The 24,178-nt window shown below is 40.0% G+C and overlaps 1 protein-coding gene and 1 long non-coding RNA gene across 5 annotated transcripts; both read left to right on the top strand.

The window, feature by feature from the left end:
* Nucleotides 1-1,241: 1,241 nt before the first annotated feature.
* On the top strand, nt 1,242-13,524 carry rgs14b (regulator of G protein signaling 14b). 4 transcript variants are annotated; one of them, XM_067599090.1, is made up of 15 exons: nt 1,242-1,441; nt 5,449-5,470; nt 5,638-5,786; nt 5,956-6,048; nt 7,519-7,662; nt 7,765-7,941; nt 8,059-8,128; nt 8,245-8,309; nt 8,509-8,718; nt 9,023-9,096; nt 9,493-9,619; nt 10,264-10,345; nt 11,111-11,163; nt 11,614-11,713; nt 12,413-13,524. In XM_067599090.1, exons 1-15 carry the CDS (start codon nt 1,322-1,324, stop codon nt 12,664-12,666), a joined length of 1,740 nt encoding a protein of 579 aa, XP_067455191.1. In that variant the 5' UTR covers nt 1,242-1,321; the 3' UTR covers nt 12,667-13,524. The 4 variants fall into 4 exon arrangements, with proteins under 4 accessions (XP_067455191.1, XP_067455192.1, XP_067455190.1 ...); XM_067599091.1 differs by having other exon boundaries at nt 1,243-1,441; nt 11,108-11,163; nt 11,614-11,692; XM_067599089.1 differs by having other exon boundaries at nt 1,243-1,441; nt 11,108-11,163.
* A 779-nt stretch (nt 13,525-14,303) lies between these two features.
* Nucleotides 14,304-20,360, top strand: LOC137188751 (uncharacterized). Its single transcript, XR_010929508.1, has 5 exons — nt 14,304-14,488; nt 19,361-19,486; nt 19,581-19,658; nt 19,747-19,800; nt 19,997-20,360. It is a non-coding gene; the product is annotated as an uncharacterized lncRNA (long non-coding RNA).
* The last annotated feature ends 3,818 nt before the right edge of the window (nt 20,361-24,178 follow it).

Raw genomic sequence — 24,178 nt, 5'->3', positions numbered from 1 at the left:
AATGTTGGCAACCAAGATCTTTTCAGTGTAGAATTTACATATTGATATAATTGACTAAATTTCCATTAAATTGGCTTTTTGATCCCCTCGACCTGCTGCCACCAGCAGGTCAAATGTCTCCTTGTTCAGTTCACTCAGGTACTTGTATTACCTCTAAAACTAACAACCAAATTCCTTACCTCAGCTCTGTTTAATGCTAATGTTTGAATTTTTTTTTTCTTTATTTTTTGCTGACATTAGTATTAGCATGCTAAAATGCTAAAGTGTGGCTAGTTACTGTAACTTGCGACTGTATGCATGTTAATATATGTTTACAGGAGCTGTTTGTCATATTCATACTCTTAATAACATGCTAGCATGCTGACATTCTTCGTTAGCATGTTAAATCTAATAGCCAATGTTAGCAAATTAGCTAACAAATTAGCTTTGTATGTTGACATGCTCATGTGCTGGCCTACAGCTAAATTATGAGGTATAGCTGAAGTGGTACACCTGCTCCTGAATGACACTAAACAACAGTTTTAGTCTTGGTGGCTTTACTTTTTATTGGTACTGATGATTCACATTATGGGAATTCAAAGCACATTTTTAACATGTTACATGCAAGAAATGTCCCTCTTAATTTTACAGTGTTCTGGGCCACTGATACTGTAGCCATAAAAAACTGCTTAAATGTTATGTTTATTTGGGTATAACAACATAATCTTTCTTCTGGCACCACTAATTTTATCTCAGTAGTTTCATTCATGCAACTTTGTTTTCCATTTAATGAGCATATGAATAATGACATGGTTTCTGTCATCTACTAATGTGAAGCATTTGTTTTTGCAATTTTGCATACATAAAATACAAAAAATGTTCTGTTGTTAAATTTGCAGTATTTTTCCAGAGCATCAAGGCCCAAATAAATAGATTTATTCAAAAATATACTGTTGCCTTTGACTGTTTGTAGGCTTAATAAGTTTTACTTGAGAGTTCAGAAACACTGTTGTCAATACAACTAGCTGGATATGTCCTATTAAAATCCCGAGAGCCACACCTTTACAACTTTAATAACCATGCAAAAATAGACAGGGAAATTTTGTCAAGCTTACAGACAATGTTTAACTATGTAAACTATGTAAAATTTCTCCAGGAAAAAATGTGCACCATTAATCAAAATGTCCTGCTTCACCTGGGCCATTACCTTGTGTGCATGTCAAGACTCACTGAAGCCAATCAGGTAAGATCAAAGCTGTTAATTAACCCTGACCTATAAACCGTCAGCACACATTTTGTCACCTCTCTCGTCTTGCCCTGAGTGTGTCTGTTTTCCCTGAAAATGGTAGCTTTCAAAGGACTTTATCACAGCTTCTTCCACCTGGCAAAAGTTGCAGCACGAAAGCAATTCAGAAAACATGACAAATGGTGCGTCATAACCACCAGCAAGGGTGACGAAAAGGTAAGACAATCATTTTCACACAATCAATTTGGAGAGTGCATGCCTGTTTAACCATGTTTGGCCATACAGAGGGTGCAAAGTTGACAAATACTTAGTCCTACATTGTTAACCTTCATCTTGCAAATATATGTTGTGAATTGCATTCATTTAATTACTATATCTACGCAATAATTTTCATAACATTATAATCTGTTGTGCTGTGTATTAGGCCTCATCTGCTCACAAGTTGTTTTGTTTTCTAACTAATATCCTCAACAGTGTAGAGTGAGATACTGAATTCTGGTTCAAAAAAGAGCCTGTAATTGTGTGAGAGTTGTAAAGTTGAAATTACTCCTAAATGTAGTAGCTTAGTGATGTTTTTAGAGTAACATAAATGTGACCCCATTCAACTTTTCATGAAACTGCTGTATGGCCATATGGATTACCATCTTGAAAGAATATTAGGGAGGAGGAATTGTGTTTCTTTTGTGCCTTAATCTAAAGGATTTCCAAGTAAAATGAAACTTCACTGTGACAAAAAAGGGAGGCAAACTTTTAAAAGTGCTCAAATGTAAAAAAAAGCCTTCTTAAATACAGAACTGCATCTACAGCAGGATCTTATAACAGTTGTTAGCTGCGTCAAGTAACTGTTTCAGTGACTCTCCATCAAACGCACACAGTGTTCATCTCTCTTGACTGTGTTCCCACATCATAGTGTTTCTCAAGACATGGGCTGAAAACAGTTTGATCATAGTAACCATACTTCCTCTTTTGTGGCTTGTTGCTATGGCAAGACTTCCCTTCCAGGCAGGAAGTGACAGGAAGACCCAAGTGATGAGTTTCTGTGTGCGTCTGTGTGTGTGTGTGTGTGTGTGTGTGTGTGTGTGTGTGTGTGTGTGTGTGTGTTTGTGAAGAGTGTGCATCATGTTTGGGTGGAGCACTCCTCTGTGTCCCCTGACACTGCGCACACATCGCATAAGATTTCAGCTTTTAGTCTTGTGTCTGGGCCATTATGGCGAAGAATTGTAATGCTTTAGGAATTCCTGTTGGCCACATGGTGAGTTAACAATACTCTTGCTAGGTTTGGTTTGTTGCTAAATGTCTTTTGGTTTATATAATATTTGTTTGTTTATGCCTATATGATGTGTAGAGAGAAGAAGCCACTGCTGGTGAACATACAGTATATCGTGAGGTGTCATTCGCTAATATACAGTACAATTTCAAGAGTGTGAACTTCTATTTGAGACTGTGTTTGTTTCGTTTCAGTCTACATTTTTAACCTTACTGACACTATTAAGTTGACATCCACATTAATAACTTTTGTGTCAAAAGTGGAGCGGTTTCTTGTATCTGCTTGTGTTGTACAATCTCCTTTCCTCAGCATTGCCAGAACCAATCAGGCTGTGTTGCTACAGTTGGTTGCTACTGAAACAGACCGGGCCTGCCTGAGTCAGAGGCGGAAACCAAACTGTGCCTGTTTACCAATCTGTCGCGTGTAGGCCGAGTTGGCTTCGTTCTACTCTGTGCGAGACCATAGCTTTTCTTGAACGGGTACGGCTCTGCTAAAGGTGTTACTGTGTCTAAATATGTATTTAACAGAGGCCGAGAGGACCCGGATGTTGCTGTGGTTTAGGAAAGGGCTGTCTGTGCTTTTGCATTTTGAGGGATTGGATTCTTATAATTGGTGCTGCAGACCCTTCCCTTGCACACAGTATGTCTGAAAATTTCATCTCTCTTTCCAAAGGTTTGCAGAGAATCCTAATCCTTAGATATTGTTCTCGGTTGCACTGTATGAGAACATAAACTGCACCTAGTAAGATGATGACGATGAATTATTTATTGTTCGTCACAATTTGTAGAAAACTGTTGGCGCGCGTCTAGCTTCTCCTTTTGAATTCTTGCTGTCATGGCTCAAGCCTGGGGAGTCAATTTGTTATATTTTTATGTCTAGAGCCACAGTGAAGCTCATACCTGCAGAGACAGCTGGCCATATGAACCTTACATGGTCCAAGTTTATCAATTATTATTTGCCAAGAGCAAGGACACTTTTTGCATGCACTAAAGTTCACAGACGTACAGTATATCTATTCACTGGCAAATTTGTTTAAGGAAATGTGGGTACATTCTGCTTGTGTTTAAGTTTTTGTTTGTCTATTTTTACATAGAAGATGCCTTATGCTAACTGTCGAACTGTCTCTCCCAGGACTTTTGTGTTAACTTCCTAAACCTAACCTCTTTATAGCAAAATATTTTCTCATATTTTGGTTAGTAATTGTCTGTATGACTCAGCAGTTGGCTGACTTACTTTTGATTTAAATATCCTGCTGCATACTTGAGAGAGGAGGCTAGATGAGCTGAGTTTACAGTTAACAGGCTGATATTTGCTAACCTAAACCGCTGGTTTGTATTTAATACATTTCACAAACCCAAGCGCTAACATAATGTGTCAAATTCAATGAACAGCATGTGCAAGGAGATCAATTCACAATGAAGAAGATATTTAAAGACAATTTTTAAAGAATCAAGACAAACCTAAATAAATTAGAGACACCACCACACTCAAAACCAATATGATTCAGTGTGTTTTTTCAGTGTGTTAGTTGGGAAATGATTAAAAGCAGCTTACTGATATATACTATAAAGCTGCAGTGATTAGCTGATGGAAAGAAAATCAACTTTCAAATACCATGATCAGTTTGTTAGGAAAGATATTTGTCATTTTGTAGGATGTAGAAAATGTTCGTACAAGCACTCAGATTATGTTTGATAGACGGCACGACAGCCTCGCTATGACGGGAAAATAACACCTTCTGATTCTGTTAATTTGCATGAGTGACCATTAATAGTGAAGATGTTACGTTTAAGTTTATTTATATAAAGTTTCTAGAGTGTACCATGACACCCAGGATACACTCTAGACAGGGTGCTACTCACAGGACTAGCACATGTAGCCAGACCAACACATTCACACTCACACCTCTGGGCAATTTTAGAATAGAAACCCACATGTCTGTGAACTGTTAGAGGAAACTAGAGCAGCCAGAGGAAACCCAAACAGAAAGGTGGACATGTAAACTCTACACAGACATACTCATGGACTAAAACCCAGCACTCTTTTTGCTGTTAGCTACTGTGCCGCCCCTAAGCAATATTTCAATATCACTGTATTCTTGAGCAAGAGCCTTTTGTGTGGACCGGCCTTGGAACTGAACATCCTGGATTCCCCTGAATTTCAGTTAAAACAGACGCAAGTAACATGATGATCCTCTCCTTTATTGAAATATCTCCTCAGTGGTTTTGGATCAATATCAAGATTTCCTTGAGTATGTTATGTTTTTCACAACCTGTAAAAGGCAACTTTTGGCTTTCAAAAAGTTTGAAAGCCAAAATTTCACCAGCATTTAGAACAGTTAATGGCAGCAGATCACTATGAGCGCCTTTTGACAAGATGTGAATTTTGTGAGTTCTGAAAGTTGAATGAGAGCCATTGTCATCAGTGTCACAACCACTTCCTGCCTTGGCTGATTGCACTACACTGTTACATACAGGAAAAAAAAAACAAAAGGCAAAAAACATGCAGCTGGTGCTCACATTTCACTTCCTAAATGTATGCATGTGTGCTTGTGACTACATGTTTCTAGCTACTGTCACCTATGTTCTGTAATACAGTACAGTAGACTGTAAAGCTTATAGTGCAATATTTCACTGTATTTGAATGTTTCCATATTTTTTATCAAACACCACACAGTGAATTTTTAGTTTTGTGGTTTACTTCGGAACTTACTGATCATTAATTGTACCAACCAGGAATAAGTTAAATGCAATTCCTCTCAGTTTTCATTATTTTCTGATTCAAGTTTATTGAATTTCTCAACTACCGCCATAGGAATTTATCATTTAATACTAACACTAGTCCATGACAACCTCGCTCAGGTGTATTCTATCTTATCAGATGTTTCCTATGTTTGTTTTTTAGTGTGTTCCCTTCCTTATCTGCTCTCTCTCTCTCTCTCTCTCTCTCTTCACAGATCCAGGCAGTGTCAGACGGAGGTAAGCGTGAACAGTCAACGTGCACACTGCCAATCCTGTAGATCTCACATTTTTTTTCGAACGGAACATGTCCATGCACGACATAAGAAAATATCTGATTCAGTCTCGTTCTTGATCATGCTTCTTTGTGCTGATAAATGGGTGTGTTTGTGCCTGTATGTGTGTAGAGTTGAACATGTCTGCGCGGGGCTGTGGAGGCAGTAGCTCCAGCCTTCCTGGGACTCCAGGCGGAGAGGGTGGCCCAGCCGGTGTGTTGAGCTGGGCTGTGTCATTTGAAAAGCTGTTGGAGGACCCCTATGGAGTCAGCTACTTTACGGTGAGATGCGCTCAGCACACGTACGCATTCTGTTGTCTTGTAATTTCAGAGCCGTACTGAAAGTAATTTCAGTAAAATTCAGAAATAGTAGGTGTTAATGTTGACTAGCTGCTTCTCACTAGGTGTGCTATGTGTGTTCATAAAGTTTGTAAGTGTGTTTTCTCTGCAGGCCTTTCTGAAATCTGAGGTGAGTGAGGAGAACATTTTATTCTGGCAGGCTTGTGAAAAGTTCAGGATGATTCCAGCCACCTCCTCGAAAGAGGTATGATAGCATTTTTTTCCCCTCTTTAATCTTCCCAACTTGTGATTCATTGTGCTGTTGTGTTTTACTCTGCTTAAACTCCCTATTATAGTGTTTTTTATAAATACTCTTCATTGTGAGTTTCCCTGAAACCTATTTTTATAGTAATGAAGGCAATTTTGTTGCTACAAAGTTTGACCCAGTGTTGTTGAGTGCTTGCTTTTTCACTTTGATGTTGCTTCAACTATGTTGGAATATATTTTTTTATTTAGTCACCAAGCAAACTCAGTAAAAATTATTCATTTACCCTGTACACCCATTAAAAGGGGGCCCACAGGGGCAGAGGGGGCAACCACCCGAGGGCCTGTGCCTACTTTTTCATTACAGCCTAATTCTGAGTATCCCTGAATGCATCAAGATAATGTTCAAGGTGATGTGTTTTTCTTTTGTTTTTTTTTTAATCAACTAGGAGGTAAAATGGAGGGAATAAGAAAGTTTTAATGGCATTCTCGTCTTGCTCGTCCTTTCAACACAACCACAATGATGATGATGATGATGGTGGTGGTCTTAAAGACTATCTATTTTTTTATTTGAATATGTCTCGTAGTGTTGTGGGATGTAATCATCAGTCTATTTAACATATTAAGTTATTCCCCTGTAAGACATGGTACTGACACAATGCACCTGGCCTGTTGTTGTCTATCGGCGGTGGTGCTGCACCGTTCGGCAATCGATGCACATAGAGCGCCGTGTGCTGTCCTCAGTGCTGAAAAATTTTAATGCAACTGGCAACATGTTTTCTTTTTTTGTCCTTCAGAACAAACTTGTCTGATAAAGTGGCTTCACTGTATGTTTTCTTAGACATAGGCTTGCACGGCTCAGTAAGTGACAATTTGTGTTTATGGATAGGATATATCAGGCATTTTACACTTTCTCAGAAGAGCCCCTTGAGATTGCCCTCTTTGTGCTGAGAGTCTTGCTCTGTCCCTGGATTGACCTCCGTGACGGATGAAGCTTTTTTTTTCAACTATAATTTTTTGAGCTGTTTGCCTTATTTTACACTGTTCTCTCAAATAAAAGTAGCCAGCTGTGAAGCTGTAAAAAGTATCATCAACCTTTAATCTATTTTGTGCCTTTCAGGCAGAAACATTGTTCAGTTAATGACATTTACTGAAAACAGGAAGTACAGAAATCAACAGGGTTGTTGACTGAGTGTATGAAGTTGCTCAGCTCTGCGAGAAATTAATTGCCTTGCGGCGACTTATTGATTGCATTGCTTGCAATGTGGTTGAGAAGGGTTGATGTGATTCTTGGCACAGGAAGTGGCTAATACTGCACAAAAAACACATCAACACATACTTAGCTAAATACTTGCTTGTCACTTGCTTCTGGAGTTTGTATCTGTTCTTAGAAACAATGATTATTTAATCAGTTGAAGTCAGGTCTAGCCTTCAGGGAGTTTTCAGTCTGATGAAGCTGTTGTGTTTGCAGCTGAAGACAGCGGCTCGCTTCATCTACAACAAATACCTGTCTGAAAGTGCTCCCTATTCGGTCAACATCGATGACACAGCCAAGACAGAGGAGAAGGACCTGGAACAGCCCACACCTGAGATGTTTAACAAGGCTCAAGCACAGGTCTGTTTGGAGTCAACACTCCCAGTTCGGCTCAAAAAAAAAAGCAGTGATGTGTTGTTGGTGCCTTGACTGTGTGTATCTCTGTTGCTGCTTGTGTGTCAGATATTTAAGCTGATGAAGATGGACAGCTACAGGCGCTTTGTGCGCTCTCCTCTCTACCAGAGCTGCACCCTGGCAAGTGTAGAAGGCAAGCTTCTACCTCAGCTCTCTTTAGAACCGGTCCGCATGGGATCCTTGGAGGACATGGCCAACAGAAGCCCCTCCTTAAGTGACAAGAAGGTAGAGTGACAGGAAGAAAATAGAGGAAAAAACAACAACAGTGAGCTTGTTTACAAAATGTTTTAAAATGTGATTTTTGACTTTGCTGTAATGACGTGTCATCAATGTCTCAAACAGAATAAGAACAGCTTGCAAAGTGGCAAGAGTGCCTCAGAGAAACAGCGACAGAAAAGAGGATCCTGGGGAGGTACAGTGACCTGTCACATGGCAAATCTCATGCTTCTAAATTAGGCTTTGATGTAAATCCTTGCAATTTATCTCACAATCTCTCCTCATGGTCTTTTCTTCTTTCGATATCAAAAGAGTCCCATATGCCCGTCAAGTCTACCAGCAGTGTGGAGCTTGGCACCCTCTACAGGCAGATTGAGGTCAGTGCATTTGTACATAGAATTTGTACTGGCCAATGGGAAAAATTACATTTTAAAATTCATGAGGAGTATGCACACATGAATAATAAAGATTGCCGACAAGGCAGCGTAGAAATAATCTGTCAGAAAGTATCTATCACTTTGGAGAATTATTTTCAACTCTTTAGTCCTTTTCTGTCCTCTCCCTCTCTGATTTTAGAATGGCCGATCGAGTCCCCGCTCCTTAGATGTGAGTGGTGGAGTTGGGAATCGGTTCGGGGGCTACTGCTGTGTCTACTTACCTGATGGCAGTGCCTCTCTGGCCCCCACACGTAATGGCCTGCCCATCAGAGACATGCTGGCCAGCCTATGCGAGAAGAGAGGCTTCCCGCTGAAAGATGTCATCATCTACCTTAAGGGCAAGGACAAGGTGAGCACTTGGCTGCTCTGTCTCCTGCAAATGATGGGGGGGGGAAATTAATTTAAAAAGAGATTTTTAAATTAAGAAGCTGTTCAAGAATGTTGTTTAGCAACAGGCGGTATGAGAAAGATGACTACCCTCTTCCTGTTCTAACACATCCTCTCAACCTCTCACTGTCTCATTTCACTAACTGTTTTTGTTTTGGAAACTCTGTCAAACTTAAACTTTAAAACCTTAAAGTCGTCCCACTTAACGGTGACACCTCTGAGAGTTCATTTCTCTCTTGCCTGATACACACTTGTTCTCTTTGCAGCCCTTATCACTGGACCAGGATTGCAGCGTACTGAGAGATCAGCAGGTCACTCTAGAGCTTAGGGTGACGTTTATGTGAGTCAACTGTGCCGCTTCCTTCATTTCCTTTTTTTTTCCTGTCTTCGTCACCCTAGTAGGCTTTTCACACCCACATCCCCTCTACAGCATGCCACTTCTCACTGTGTTATTAGAGGGAAGTCCTTGTATTAACACCAGACATAGACTGGTTTTCTGGCTTGTAATCATTCTACTTATCAATTGCATTGAGTGTGTTGTCAGATAAGTTGCCAGAGTTATGTCTTTACAGGATTTCCTGTGAAGACATAACGAAGTGGCAGATTTCTCTATGACTAATGTCTTTGCATATCTAGATTTTAATTATGTTCTCTCGCTGTTCCACTGCATGTGATTTGTATTTACTGTTTCTTATTACTGTGTGTGTGAGTGTATTGAAGTGTTTGTGTGTTTCAGGCTGGAGAATGCCTTCACTGGTAAGACAGTGGGCATTATGGCAAAGTCCAGTAAGACGCTGCAGGATGCGCTCTATGCGGTGCTGCAGAAACACCACCTTAAGCCACAAGAGGCCCTGGTCACCCTGGTGAGTGTATGTGTGTGTGTGTGCGTGAAAGACTCTAATATGTAGCCAGTGTTGAAGAAATTGGGCTGATAAGTTGTCAATTAATAATCACTTTATCCCCATTTTAAAGGGATTACTTTCCTCAGTAGTCTTTTAGTGTGTTTATACTTGTAATTACGTGTGTGTGTGTTAATTTCTGAAATCTGTAATTTTTTATCAAACTGTAAAATCATGGATGGATACAAAATGATACTAAGATGATGTAGTTGAGAGGTGTTTCTGATCTGGACATACCTAACACCATCTCAACTCATCTCAATCTCTAATATTCTCAAATTTCAGGTAATAAAATTCACATACACAACTTTATTGCCACTTTTCAAACCAGCAGCCCTCTCTACGTTTTCAAAATTCTGTACATCTGCCCTGCAAGCACTCGTGTCTCTTGCTAGCAGCTGTTGCTAGGCAACAGTTGACGCGTCAGTATGAATTTTAATATTTATATCAAATCTGTGACTATTGAAAATTGAATGTGTATCACTATTTTGTCAACGGAATAAGTAATGTGATCACACTGACTTGCTAATGCATTAATGTGGGTTTTCTCTGTGTTATGCTCTGTGTTGATATTTGTTGCATTATTTTTTTCAACTCTGTCGTTTTAGGTCGGAAGCGACGAGTCCGTGAACATGAACGACACTGTGTTCAGACTGGTCAATAAGAAGTTACGGCTTGACACAACCAAAGGTTAATACACTTGACCTTTTTAAAATGTTCTCAAAACTCTAATGTGGGGGGAGTTTATTGTGTTTACATCAGTTACACAACTACACTACTTCCCCAAAAGCACAAATCAGTTAAAGGCACATACTATCCCTCCATTATGTTAGTTGTCCATGATGTGGTCGATACATCGATTATGCTTTGTGTATTCTCTTGTAAATGCTGCCTGAACCCTGGCTGTGCCTTCTTATTCCTTTTAATAGTTTCTTCAATGGGTCCTACAAAGTGTTTCTGCTCTTGGCTGGCAGGGAAGAGAAAGTCTTTCAATGTCCACTTTACTGCCCTGGTTTTTCTGTGTCACTGTCTTCTTATTCCTCTTTCCCCTACTCTGATTTCTTTGTGCGTGTGTCTCTCTCACTCTTCATTCTTTTCTGTGGGGCTTCGATGTCGGAGTCCATTTGGTTTGTTGAGTGCTATGTCACTTTGAGTTCACTCACCTCGTTTCCCAACTGCTGAGAGAACAGGACCGACTTCACTTTGGATCAGTGCTCCCCGCCTCAGTTCTACTCGCTGCAGTTACCAAGAGAGGAGTAGATTCGATTTAGAGTGGCTATGTCCCAAGAGGACCAGTTTAATTGTTGTCAAGAATATTTTATCTGGCTGTTGTCAGTGTTTTTACACAATAGGGAAGTTAAGTTTTGTAGCATCATCTGACTACTCTTCTACTGGGAGTGGATTTTTGTTTCCCCATAGTAGAAACAGAATTGTGTCTTTGTGTGGTTTCAGCAGGAAGAGACCAAAGCAACACTTCCAGAGCCAGTGGTAATGCTGCAGCCGCACAGGTGAGGCAACACTCATAGATTGCCAAACAGGAAACTGGATTGTAGTTGTATGATATTGAGAAAAAACCCTACAGTACATGCATTTTCCTCCCCTTGTGTTTCATTAAATGATGGCTGACATATTGGGAATAATAAATAACATTTAAAGAGCAGTTTTGACTAAAAGGATTTCTCAACCAACGAATGTTAAAATAAGAATGATAACCTTGATTATATTCTTATTTAGACAATAAATAATATAATCAAGGTTATCATTTGAAGACCAAGGCTTCTGGATACAGTCAAAATTCTTGTTAATAAACATAAACGTTTCTCTGCCAAATGAAAAATTGAATCCTTGTGATTTGTAGAATTTGTATCCTACACTGTGACTGGAATTTCTAACCTGTCAAACAGTCTTTGGTATACTGATGAGCTGGAATTCATGTTTATCATCCGTCTTGGTTCCAGGCAGGAGCAATGAGTGCAACTGGTCTGGAGGCCCGATCGTCGCCGCAGATGGACAGAGCCAAGCATCAGCCCAAGCCCAGTAAGAACCGCGACCTAGATGGTAGGACACCTCAGCAGTATCTAGGAGGGTTTGGCAATATAGACTCTAAGATAAAGGATTTTGTTTTTCATCAATTTGGTGAAAAACCTTGATTTTATCTATACAGTGAGGATGTACACTCAGTGAGCACTTTATTAGGAACACCTGTGCAATCTAATGCAATCCAATCCCCTCATGTATGTTAATGGGGTGGACAAAATATTAGAAACACTTTTCAATATAATGCACTCCAGTACACCACCACCACCCACTATGACCTGCATAATAAACATAGAGTAGAATTATCAGTTTTCTGACAATGTCAACAAAAACTGAAAATATATAAGCTTTAAAAGTAGATTTTATGGCAGAGCTGTTTTATTGGATTGCATTAGATTGCACAGGTATTCATAATAAAATGCTCAGTGAGTGTAAGTATATAATTTTATATCCAAATATACCAAATTATAATATCCATCTATATTGCTCAACCCTAGTGTAACGCTGGTGTATGTTAGCTTTAACTATAACTTGGATTAAACCTGATTTCGAGTCGTGGGTAAGTAAAAGCACGGGGACAACTTCATCACAGTAATGTGTACTTTTAATGGCCGTCTGTCTTCTCATAGGAAATACTTTAAGGTAGATTAAAGAATAGGACAAGGTAATCTGTTTATTTGAATGAATGCCAGACTAAGCATGATATTTTGTCTGCATCAGGGTTACTGGACATGCTGTCGAGGGCTCAGTGCAGCAGGGTCGATGACCAGCGAGGTCTTCTAACCAAAGAACAGCTGGAGATTCCTCAATTCCTGCAGCTGCCCCCAGACCAGGGACAAGAAGCACAGCCAGACAGGTCCAGTACAACCAAACCCTCCACTGAAGACTCCAAAGAGAAATCAGAAGACAAGACGTCATCAACTTCTAGTTCAGCTGGAGCTCAATCCAAAGACTTGAGGGAAACGACACTCTGAGAGCCTTTTTCATTGTGTATGGGATGGACAAAGACATGAACAGAAACTACAATCTTGCAACAACGGGTTGCCAATCATGTCAAAGGACAGAAACTAATTTTTAGTGAAAAAAAAGCACTTTTTATAATTGTTTACAAATAAGCTCCGAAACAGCAGTATGCTCCCATCTTTGCCACTAGAAATTGACCTCTTGAGGCAAAATGTAAAGAAGAGAGATCATGGCAAGCATTTATAGTGTCATTTTAAAACACTAAACATCCATATGGGGTAAAATGTTTGCTATGAATTGTTTAATGTATCCAAAAATGTTTAAAAATAATTTTTAGCTCAGCGGTTAAGCCAGAAAAACCAGTGTGTTTGCTTTAGTTTTCCCTGATGTTTAAATGCTGTACAGTTTGCAGTTCACATTGCTTCTACTTTTCACAATCTCACATTGCCGTCATGCTTTTCTTTGCACTCTAAGCTAGAACATGGTTCTGCACAGGGCTGTCCAGAAGGGGATTTGAAGTGTGTTGTTAAATTTCGTCCAGTTTTGTTTTGTTTTTTTTCATTTCAGTTAAGATTATTGAATATTTTACAAAGATAAGTTTTAATATTTTAAATGACCATTTTTCATTTTGTTTGCTTGCTTGTGATTTTCAAACGTGTGTTTGTGGTACTTTAAAAATGCATTTAGTTTGTTGTGATGGCACTTTGAAAAACCCTGGTCAAGTCCTGTTTTCCTGTCACCTCATACATCTCAGGGTCCTGATCATTAATTAGTAATGTGATATTACAGGGAGTAAATCTGTTGTGATACTCAAAAATATCTAACAGGGTGTATCAAAAAGAATTAAAGTGTTTAATAGTGAAATATGATCCTTTCTGTCTGTATTTGTTATCGGGAAAAGACTCGAGATTTCATCTTTTAGCCACCAGTGAGGATTTTCTTTTGGATGAATCACTGAGGTCAGGTTCAAGCTTGACAAATGCTACGTGATTTGGTTTTAAATGCAGTGCAGCCAGACCCCTGCTGCCCCAGTGGAATAGCTGTATGACTCATGCAGTGTAAAACAAGTCTGTTCTGTATCTGTCTGTGTGTCAATTGTATCTAGCTTTTGATTACATTATCCTGTGTGTTTGGCGTAGCCTGGTAGAGAAAACTCCCTCTAAAAACGCCGTCATGCAATGATGTCATGTTTGCGCTGTGACAGGGGATCATGGAGGTGCCCTGATTGGCTCCTCATCGTGGGTTTGTAGCCAATGACTTGCTTCATCTGTCTACGGACTTGTTGCTGGAAGGTGCGTTCCAGTTGAGGCTCCTCGGAGGACGATTATTGGGTGTATTTGGCTATTGTATGGGTTACAAAACAATTTAGATGAATCATAGATGGATTCATCCACATGGGTGATGTCAGCAGCATGCATATTTCAGACTACGACACTAAGAGGTTTTGGGAAGCATCTCATTCCTCCACTTTGCCTGTATCATTACCCTGTAGATGTAATTGTCCCTACGGTGTGTTTAATTAGCCTGTGACAATGAACAGAGCTGTATAAGTAAACAGTATGTGATACCTGTTTGTCACTTCCCAAGCTGGTGACAATAGCATACAGAATTACGATTGGTACACCTGGTGTTATATACGTAGGCCTATATATATGTGTGTGTGTGTGTGTGTGTGTCCATCCATGCATGAGTGGTGCGTCGGCGGAGCTATGAACGGGCAGAGAGGGGTGTGCTCTCACAGACACCATAGCAGCAGTGAGATGAGGAGTGCCATCTACTCCACTGCACGTCTGTACTGAGAGAAGAAAAGAGAAGGAAGAGGGAGAAAAGAAGGTGAGTGTCTGAATTTCTCCCAGGCATTTCTTTCTTATCTCATTTTTTTTGGAGGTGATCGCCGCACTTGTTCAGTCTGTAGATGCGTCTGACTGCTCTTTCTGTCTCTCACCCCCATCATTCATTCTCTCCTCCTGTCTGTCACTTAGTGCTTTCCTGTCCTTGATTAAATGTCTCATACTGTGAAAATCTCACATTTTCAATAGTCAGATGGAGTGCCAGCGCTTTCTCCTCTCTCTGTTTTGTTAGTGAAAAGCACATATTTACTGCTTTTAGTTTGAGCTTAGTTTCATGCTGTAGTCTATTTTGTGCTGAGATGGATAACAAACCTGTTTTCAATATCTGGGAGTGTTTATTTTCTGTACTCAATCCTCTGCTGATGCTTTGAATGGTACTTACTGTGCCTTTGAGAGAGGAATGCATAAGTGGTGTAAAACAAAACCCATTTATTAGATCAATGCATGCACGTTAATGTGCACTGAAAGATTCTGCTCTGCTGGTGAGGGATGGAGTCTGTGCTTAATTTAGTAAAAATGAAAACGATAGTGGATCCATCACCACTGAATCAGTTATCAGGTGAGATACACATGGTCGAGCTGTGGTTTTAGGATGGGGGGAGCTGTGTCAGTCGACTACTGACTACATTCATCCAACTGGGGAGAGTTGGGCTGTGTGTGTGTGTGTGTGTGTGTGTGTGTGTCACACCTGAGCGTGGCAGAACAGACTGCCCATCACCATCAATTACAGGACATGATGTCCTTGCCACTGTGAGCCGTCTTCATGTTCTCTTTCCCAGATTGCTGGTGCATCTTCTGCCCTCATGCTCACCTTTGTGATCTCACCACCTCTATGTGCATGTGTGCGCATGCTATGGTCAATATAACAGTCCATATAATTATACATATCTTAAGCATAGGAGCTGCTATGATTAGCATATTCAGCAGCACAGATGAAGCAAGGCAGCAACGTCAGACCAGGGCTTCAATTTCATCTCCTGGACTGGATGATTATGATTAGTTGCACATTAATGACTACCAGTTAGAGACACAATCAGAAGTGACTGTGTCAGTAGCAGGTAGTCATTTGGCAGATGGACAGACCTGTCTGTGGTGAAATATAAGAAGACAGCTGGGAGTGATGATGTAGATGCAACTTGACTGCTCGGTTCTTTTTTCTGTTATGGTGAAACTCTTTCATACACACAGAAAATGAGCTCAAGAAGTTCATGTCATGTTCCACTTCTCAGATGGGGAGTTAATTAGTGTTGACCCAACACTCAAAGATTTGAGCTGGGCCAATCTTGGTTTCTGCCAGTGTCATGAATTCAAATCTGCAGAACAGATTTGCTTCTAATGTAATGCAGATGTTCACATCAGCATTTCATTGTGGATTGGAAAGGTAAGTACTCTTTTATTAAACTTTTCTACCTAAGATTTATCTTCCTTCTCCTCCAGCTGTGTTTCAGTCAAAGTGATGATGGGAGGAGGAAAGGGTTGTAAAGACTGCAAGGCAAAATATTCTATTTGCCCATCCTTGCAGAAAGAGTTTGAGTAGCTTTTAAAGGAAAGGTCTCTGCGTTGCTTTTGTGTGGTGTGCCCATGTCCACGTAATAATGTATGAGCATTTTGTGCATTTGTGCGTGTACACGTTTTTGTATGCATACCACAAAAGGCGTAGTGGTTTTTGGATGTGTCACCTTGGCTGCCTTTTGGTTTGCTCATGTGGATTAATCGATTGAGAAGTGTTTCTGAAAACCACTAGGCTTTTTTGACTCGGCTACAAAGGACATGTACTTCCACCCACCTCAGTGTAGCCTATGCAATCTTCCATCCCTTTGCCTCACCAACAATGGAGGGATTCCTCATCTACCCAAAGATGGACAGACAGTGACAGAGGAAAGCAGGGGGTGAGACAGGGTGAGAGCAAGTAGGCAAATCATTCTCATTTGGGTCATTTCTCTCAGTGAGCTGGTCAGAGAGAGCACTCAGGACTCACTGAATGCCTGCCATGCCGAAATTATCCTCCTCAGTCCCTCAAAGGGCTATAACGCACATTTTAGAGTAAGTGCATAGAGCACAACAGTCTTGTATACCCCTGGGTGTGCCAACTGAACCAACATGTATGTGCATAATAGGCCGTATGTATGAAAGAAGCTGGGGTGAACTCCACTAGGTCGTTCCCCCGGTACAGATCATTCAGTCGTGTTAGCGAATCCTGGCTTGCAGGTTGGCCTTTTTGAATATCACATATCTTCCAGTCCAACTGGGACTTTCCTGTGGAGTTCTCCGCAGCACCAAAATGTAGCACTGCCATGACTGCTGATGTCAGTCGTCACAGTGGGTGAGTGAGCTCATGTCGATCGGTCCCCATTCATTCTTTATGAGCCCTGGGCTGAATGCTTCCTGTGGTGCAGCAGGCTGAACGAAGATCAGCGTGATTGACACTGTCAATTCAGTCAGATCAGCAAGTGACTTTTTACATTTTATCTTATCTTGGCTCTGTGTGTACATTCTTGTCTTGCCAGGCCAGACCTCAAGGGAACTTGTCAACATTACTCTATGAGGAAATAATTTCATCATCAATGATAAAGTGTGAAGAAATTCCCAAACTCACTGTTGATTTGCTTTAACTTGCTTTCATGTCACTTTGCCATATCACAATAGATGTAATACTAAAAAATACACAATCATAATTATTGCCAAAAGCAATACTCATATTTTTTTCTCAGGAATTATGAGGTGACAAAATCAAATAAAGCTTTTTTTGTTAAAAAATTCTCAACAAAAGTTCCACTTACTTGATGATGCCCAGAGCTTTTAGCTACATCTTGTGGCCTTCCTCAGCAGATGGAGTTATGCCTCTCCACTGAGGAAGGCCATGAGATGAGAGAAATACCAAGCAAGTAAATCCTGTTGATGAATTTTTTGACAAAAAGTATTACTGTGTTTGATATTTGACCTATCTGACCTATAACTATATTTGATCATGCATAAGTACATTACTGGTATTACTATTGGTATTACTCATTATTAGGATTCCTCAGCAGATTGAGTGGCTCACTCACAAATTTCCACTGAAGAAGACCATGGGATTTGGCAAAAGAAATGCCACATAACTGGATCCATAGTTGTGAATTACTATCATTATTATTACAACAACTGTTTCCAAGAAGTCAAGAATGTACCCTCCAGCTCAATATTTTTTGCTTAGAATACTTAACACATATTACTTGCTTTATGATGAGCAACATTATTGAATTACATCTTGTCATCATGCGGTTCAATAATGTGGTCTACCTTGTCATCAGAGTCTCATCTCTGTGTGTCTCTCATTTAAAGGCTTTTCAGAACAGGAAACCTGTAAACCTCCCACACACTGTGAAGTGTTTTGATCTAATCTATCTGGTCAGATGTCAGACAGAAGCAGACATCGACAGCCTGCGCTGAGATCATTGAAGTATAAAAAGCAGTCTCCTGCAAATTGACCTAGACCCAGAGGTGTTTTGTCCCCGTCCACCAGGGCTCCTGATACCAGCTGTGGATTTGGCTGTGACTGCTGGTTGGTTTTTATTGTAGCCTTTCAGTTCTGCAGGAACCAGTTTTTGTCCTGCATGCCTCCAAGTGTGTATGAGGGTGCTGATATCTCTCCAGCTCTATACACGTTTGAGGGATTCTTCTTCTTTTTCTTCTCTTTTTTTTGAGTTTCCAAAAGATGTTAAAGTCTAGAAATTCAATCCTTTTCTGATGAGTCTTAAACTTAAAGAACACCTCCAAAGATGTTTTACAACATATAAAAATATTCTGCTTTGAATAATGTGTGTCTGATATGTTTTTTTCCTACAAATAGATTCAATTACCTTGTGAGAAATTACTCCTTTAAGTCTACTCCTTTTCCCTCATTGAGAGATCCAGAATCAATGAATGTGCAAATCATTTTCAAGATGTCTCCTACTATTCTCGGTGTATGTGCACTGGGGGCTTCAAGTTTCCACATCACACTTGTGTAAGTTGCATATTGGACAATGATTGGCTCCAAACTAGTTGTGATGTCACGTAATCATGCTCATAGATACACACCTTAAACTCAGATTTAAGGTGAGCACAGAGAAACTTTCCCCCTTCAGCAGGTGACTGTGAAAACATCCGTCTAGTATCAAACTCTGCTCATACATCATTCTGCACAGTGAAGCTCAAACATTCAAGTGAAGTAACAAGAAGAAAAACACATTTATGAGTGAAGGGGGACTTTGATGGCTGGCAGACTGTGGAGCATCCCTCCTATTAGGACTCGCACAGGCCTTTACTTTAGAACATTCAGCTACACAAATTGGATATTTCTCATGATAGTTTTTGAAGCACACAGGAAAGGAAACATCATCCTCAAGCAAAGCCATTTTTATAGCAGTGTCTGTGTCTGTGATCATCTCTGCCAGTAGGATGAAAACAAGAACAACAAACAAACAAGCCCTGCTCTCTGGTTTCACAAATCAAAATGAGAGGCAATCATGGGAGCATCATGTACAACTCAGTGTGACAATTAGAGCGAAACCTAAGGGAATATTGCCTGAGGAAAATCATCCACCCAGCAGAGCACTCAGATCAAGGAAGTGGTAACAACATTGGGTCCCTAAGTCTGAGCTGCCATCTAGTGAAAAGATGCCATAACTGCAGCTTTGTCAGTGTGCCGGTGAGCTCTCATTGGCTGGTTTTCATCAGGCATCCCAGAGTAGCAAGAAATACAAATGAAACTGGTCTGTGTTATGTCAGTATTTCCTCTTTGACAAAGTTAAGTAGTCAAAAGTGCTGTATTCAACCATTATTGCTCCATACATGTAGTTGTGATGTTTCTTCTTTTTCTCTCTTGTCTTTTTAGTTATACCACCAGAGTTTCCCAAAGGACTTCATCCATCCTGAACCTCCATCAGCACTGAATTTCTCTTGAGAAAAAAAAAATCAAGTGAGTCAACTCAAGTGAGCCATGGAGCAGAAGACGAATGAGGTGTGTAAAAGCCTGATAAACAAAATATTTGAGTCATTCTGGCCTTATCTAATACAATCTTTCCCTTCTTTTTTCCTTCTCTGTTTCTCTCTAGTGTCCCACCACCACCTCTCCTCAGAAGCAGATGAAGAACAGGTCCAAATCCACAGAGGAGATGCAACAGACGAAGAAGGTGAGTGTGACATTCCTACCTCCTAGCGTTTCATCCCTCACCCTCTCTCTCTCTCATGGAATATAATTGGGCTGCTATGTCTTTACAGGCCTTTTCCTCACAAAAATCACTCCCAGGCAGACCAGATTTGGACAGAGTGAAGGTGAGCTGTGAACGTGTGTGTGTCATTTTCTTGGAGTTTCTATATAGCAGATGTATTCTTAAACAAGAGGTGCTGTAATGTATCTATGTGCTCTGAAGTAGTGCTGTAATCAATATTACTGTATTATAATTAAAGCATAAGAATATATAAATCCAAGCTGAGTAAGAGCTGTAATTTATGTCTCTCTGTGTTGCAGGAGTGTCTTGATGGCTCTGATACGACCTCGCCCTCCACCGAAGAAATAAAGTGATAAATAAAAGGACCAATAGGACAATAAAATTGATATCAAGCTACATGATCATCATAAAAACACACATAAAAATTTACATATGTACACAGGGAAACAAATGTGAGAATAATATTAAACTATGTTATAACACATGCAAGCAAGTAATTTATGATTTGATGAAGCAAACTGTTCACACACAAACTCATGCACACTGAGACATTCACATGTAAGCAGAAGGACACCCGTGATGACGCTGTTTCATTGTACTGTGAGTGTCGTATACATACCAAACTGAATGTGAATTGAGAATAAAGTGATGCTGCTGAGTGAATCCATCTTTACTTTCTTGAACGCCGTGAGAGGTGAAACATTTTGTAAAACTGAAATCTTACATTTTCTGTGATGTTTGTGAATGTGTGTGCATATAATGGTACCTCAATCAGAAAAGACACAAGTGAAGGAATAGAGACTCTGATGTCAAGGCTATCAATTAGATCCCTTTATTATAGAAGTACTTTTTAAAAAGCAGACATTAGGAATTCCTCCTGTGGAGCCATAGATAGGGGGTTGACACAGGTAGTGATGGAGGTTGGATGATGGAGGTTGGAGGGGCAACGCAATTTAGACCACAATTACAGCAGAAAGACAAAACACTGGTGAAAAGGACAGCCTGTGAATGAATCCCAGTGTAATCATTGGATAATCACCAAAGGGGGTTATTTCTTAATTACTTGGCAGCCCCAGTGCAATGATGAAATTACAATAGAATTGAATACCACTTTATTGCTCATCGGAGTGGAACATTGTCTTCAGCACACCAAAACACAAAAGAAGCGCAAGAACATATAACATATAGAACTGATAAAAGAACAACACCAGAGTATAAAAGACAGTAAAATATGAATAAAATACTTAAAACAGAACATAAAACATTTAAATATAAGACCAAATTCTGTGGAGCAAGATTTGAGGCTCAGTTTTTTTTCCATTTAAAATGTAGATTGAACTTGCAATTAAAAAAAAAAAAAAAATACAATATTAAAATGTGTGTGATTTCAGCAGCTGCTGCTAACCAGCCTAGCATCTGAAAGAGTCTCAGCAAGAAGTGTTGGTGATTTACATCTGAAGATACCGCCAAATCATTAATTGCCTTCCTCTGTTGGTGGTTATTGAATCGTGCGTTCAAGATATAGGGTGGTGTTTTATTAATGGCCACAGGGTGGGGCTATTGGTGCTATGCTTCAATATGTCGTGCACATGCTCATTGAGAAGCTGTGAACAAAGTCTCATCTTATTAAAGACAACAGACTTGTATAAATATCATGTTATATTGTTACTGTAGCACCCTCTCTGGATAGAATTGTATCAAATATTACACGACATGCGCAGAGTGGCTGTAACAACACTCCCAAAGTTGGTTGCAATTTAATTCTACATTGAAGAGTTACGCCCAGTAAAGCGCATAAGGGCAATGCCCTCAAAATTTTGGTAACCAATTACAGATTAACAGTGAACGATATCAAAAAACAAACTCATAAGTTTTGTTTGGGGTCATCTAAATATAGCATGTACCAAATTAGGTGATGATTGGATGAAATATGTGCCAATAGAGGCAAAAAATGAGGAAAAGGAAGGGATTTTTTTAAGACGTGAATGGGCGTAAATGGCCTATGTCAGTTGAATCAGCTTCACCCCAGGAACCCACGACACAAAAACGGTTCTTCTCCTAAGGGTTCATGAGTTATTAGCCAAAACATAAAATGCTTAATAACCGACCACATGGTGGCGCTATTGAATACATGCTTTAATATTTGAGCAGATCTCCATAAATTTTAACTGGATAAAAAATAAGGGTTGCTGCTCTGACATTCTTATCATATCAAAGGTCACCAGAGTTGATGGTACATAATGAACACATTAAGTAACTTTGTTTATTGGAGCAGAGTTATGAGGAGTGCTGCCCTGAGCAGGTATCAAACCCAGAACCTTGCAATCTAATAGGGACAGCTGACCATTACCAGGACTTAACCACACATTTTGTTGCTTCTAGCTCAGAGATTTTCACATTATTAGTGGCAGCAGGACTTGCTGGGTATGAGGAAGTGCAATGTGTGCACAAAGTGTCTGAAGGGAGAAAGAATCTGTAAGTGAAATTGGAGACTGAGGAGACTGAGAGCCTGCAGATTGCATTGCAGTCAATGAGAGCGTGACAGCGTTCTCTCTATCAATTAAGATTTAGATCTTAAAAACTATAACTCCTATGGAAAGTATATTTTCATTTTGAGAGAGAGGAGGCTTGTGGGAAAATTCTAAGGTATGATATGTGCTTGAGGAGTTAAAATTGTGTGAGTGAGATGTGTTTAATATTTTTTCTGGTCTAAAAAATCTCCACTCTGGTCACATGACACACTGGTGAGTTCAGAAAACTGCTGTAAAAGCCCTCACTTTGGACTTAAATTGCTCCAAAAGTACAAAAGGTATCACAACACAGAATATAACTCTGAAAAACAAAGTTTTGTGAATGTTTTGAATGGGGTCTGTAGGTTAAGTGATGTCCAAGCAGTTGAGTTTCAAAATGACAAAGGTTCCAAATGAATTGGATCAAATTCTCTCATAGACTGTAATTATAAATTTAAATGTATAAGTTTAAAAATGAATATGAAATTGCTTGAATATGCTAGAAAACAGAAACATGAAAGCACACATCTGCTGAATGAGCTGCACAGTTTGACATTTGAATGTTTTTTCAAGCACAAAGAATGCAGCAGTTGAAAGGTCAAAAAAACACAGAATGTGGGATAAGAACAAGTAGCAGAAACACACAAGTCTCCTTATAACGCCTCCTAAAATACAGAGTCTCAAATTGAGGAAATAAGTGTCAGTATGGCTGTACCTCTGGTCCTGACGGGGTGCAGTCAGATTTATCTGGGGTTTCTGGCTTACTCCTCAACCTCCAGTTTAGGTGGCCAAAACATCATATCATGTCAAGTTCTCAAAGTTTTGTAAAATATTGCTGTTTTACAAAAGCTTACAAAAGTTTAAGCATTCTCAAACAAACAAAAAACCCCACAGTTAGTAATTGTTTCCCTGTTTGCCCCAAAACATAATTTTACTTATTGCCATGCCAGTGACCAAAGTGAAAGAGGTGTATCTGCTTTTTGAAGTGTATGAATTGTCTCAGTCTGTCACCCTGCCACAACATTAATGACAATAAAACAAAAGCAAATAATATCTTCAAAACCTGAAATTTGCAGCTTATGGATATGCATGAATCACCTGCCATATGTCCAGAGAAAATGAAGTGATATGTTTCTATGATCCCCTTCGCTCAAATAACAGACTGAGAGCTTAGCGAACGCATCATGTGGCATTCCAGTGTGATTAACACAGGATAACACAGCCTACTGAAGGGCATAACAGGAGTAACGCTTGAACCCACAGCACATTGATTGGCAGGTGTTTGAGGGACAGGATGGTGTATGATGACCACATAGCCTCTGTTCGGTTTATCCCCAAGTGGCCCTCTCTGAATTGCACATCTGGACCTGGGATTAGCAGCATGGAAGGGTTTTTTTTTTTGCCAAAGAGCTCTGAGACCGAGCCGTGTGTATGTGTGTATAAGTGATTATGTGTGTATCCATATGTATGCCTCTGTTTCTCTTTTCATGTGCTCAATGCCGCGCCAAATCTCAAGGATTTCTCCCCCTCGCCACCATTGACAGCAGCAGCCTCGGCTCCAGTTCAGCTGCCCGCGCAACAACAGAGCTGTTATCTCTCTCTCCGGCTCCCAGCTGTCATCACTGTTTGGAAAGTAACAACTCAGTCTAGGGGGTTATTAAGTTCTGGTCCTCTGAGTTCATTGACGTGAGTCTGAGGTCAGCAGGTTTGGCAGATTTGGTTGAGAGCACTGCTGATATGACAGAACCGTAGCTGGACTAATTATTAACAATTACCCCGTTGCTCAGGTCATCACGGCTTTCCCCCATGGTGAGGAGGACATTGCCTGTGGGTAGTGAGGTGTGTAAGTAAATGTTAGTACGTGTGTGTACACTAAGAGGATCTCAGAAAATCTGCCTGATAGCTCATGTCCAATCACAACATGCTTGATCTTGAGTCCTGGCAAAGTACCTAAGTACCTGAACATTCTGC

Source organism: Thunnus thynnus, chromosome 9 (genome assembly GCF_963924715.1).
Source record: "Thunnus thynnus chromosome 9, fThuThy2.1, whole genome shotgun sequence".
Taxonomy (NCBI): Eukaryota; Metazoa; Chordata; class Actinopteri; order Scombriformes; family Scombridae; genus Thunnus; species Thunnus thynnus.
The sequence above is the reverse complement of the archived record's forward strand: the minus strand, read 5'-3'. Positions and strand labels throughout refer to the sequence as shown.

Excerpts from the sequence above, each read along its gene's own strand:
- rgs14b (XM_067599089.1), top strand. The coding sequence starts at position 1,322 with ATGGTAGCTTTCAAAGGACTTTATCACAGCTTCTTCCACCTGGCAAAA. Across the intron at positions 1,442-5,448 it reads CCAGCAAGGGTGACGAAAAG|ATCCAGGCAGTGTCAGACGG; the intron begins GTAAGACAATCA and ends CTCTCTTCACAG. Across the intron at positions 5,471-5,637 it reads CCAGGCAGTGTCAGACGGAG|AGTTGAACATGTCTGCGCGG; the intron begins GTAAGCGTGAAC and ends GTATGTGTGTAG.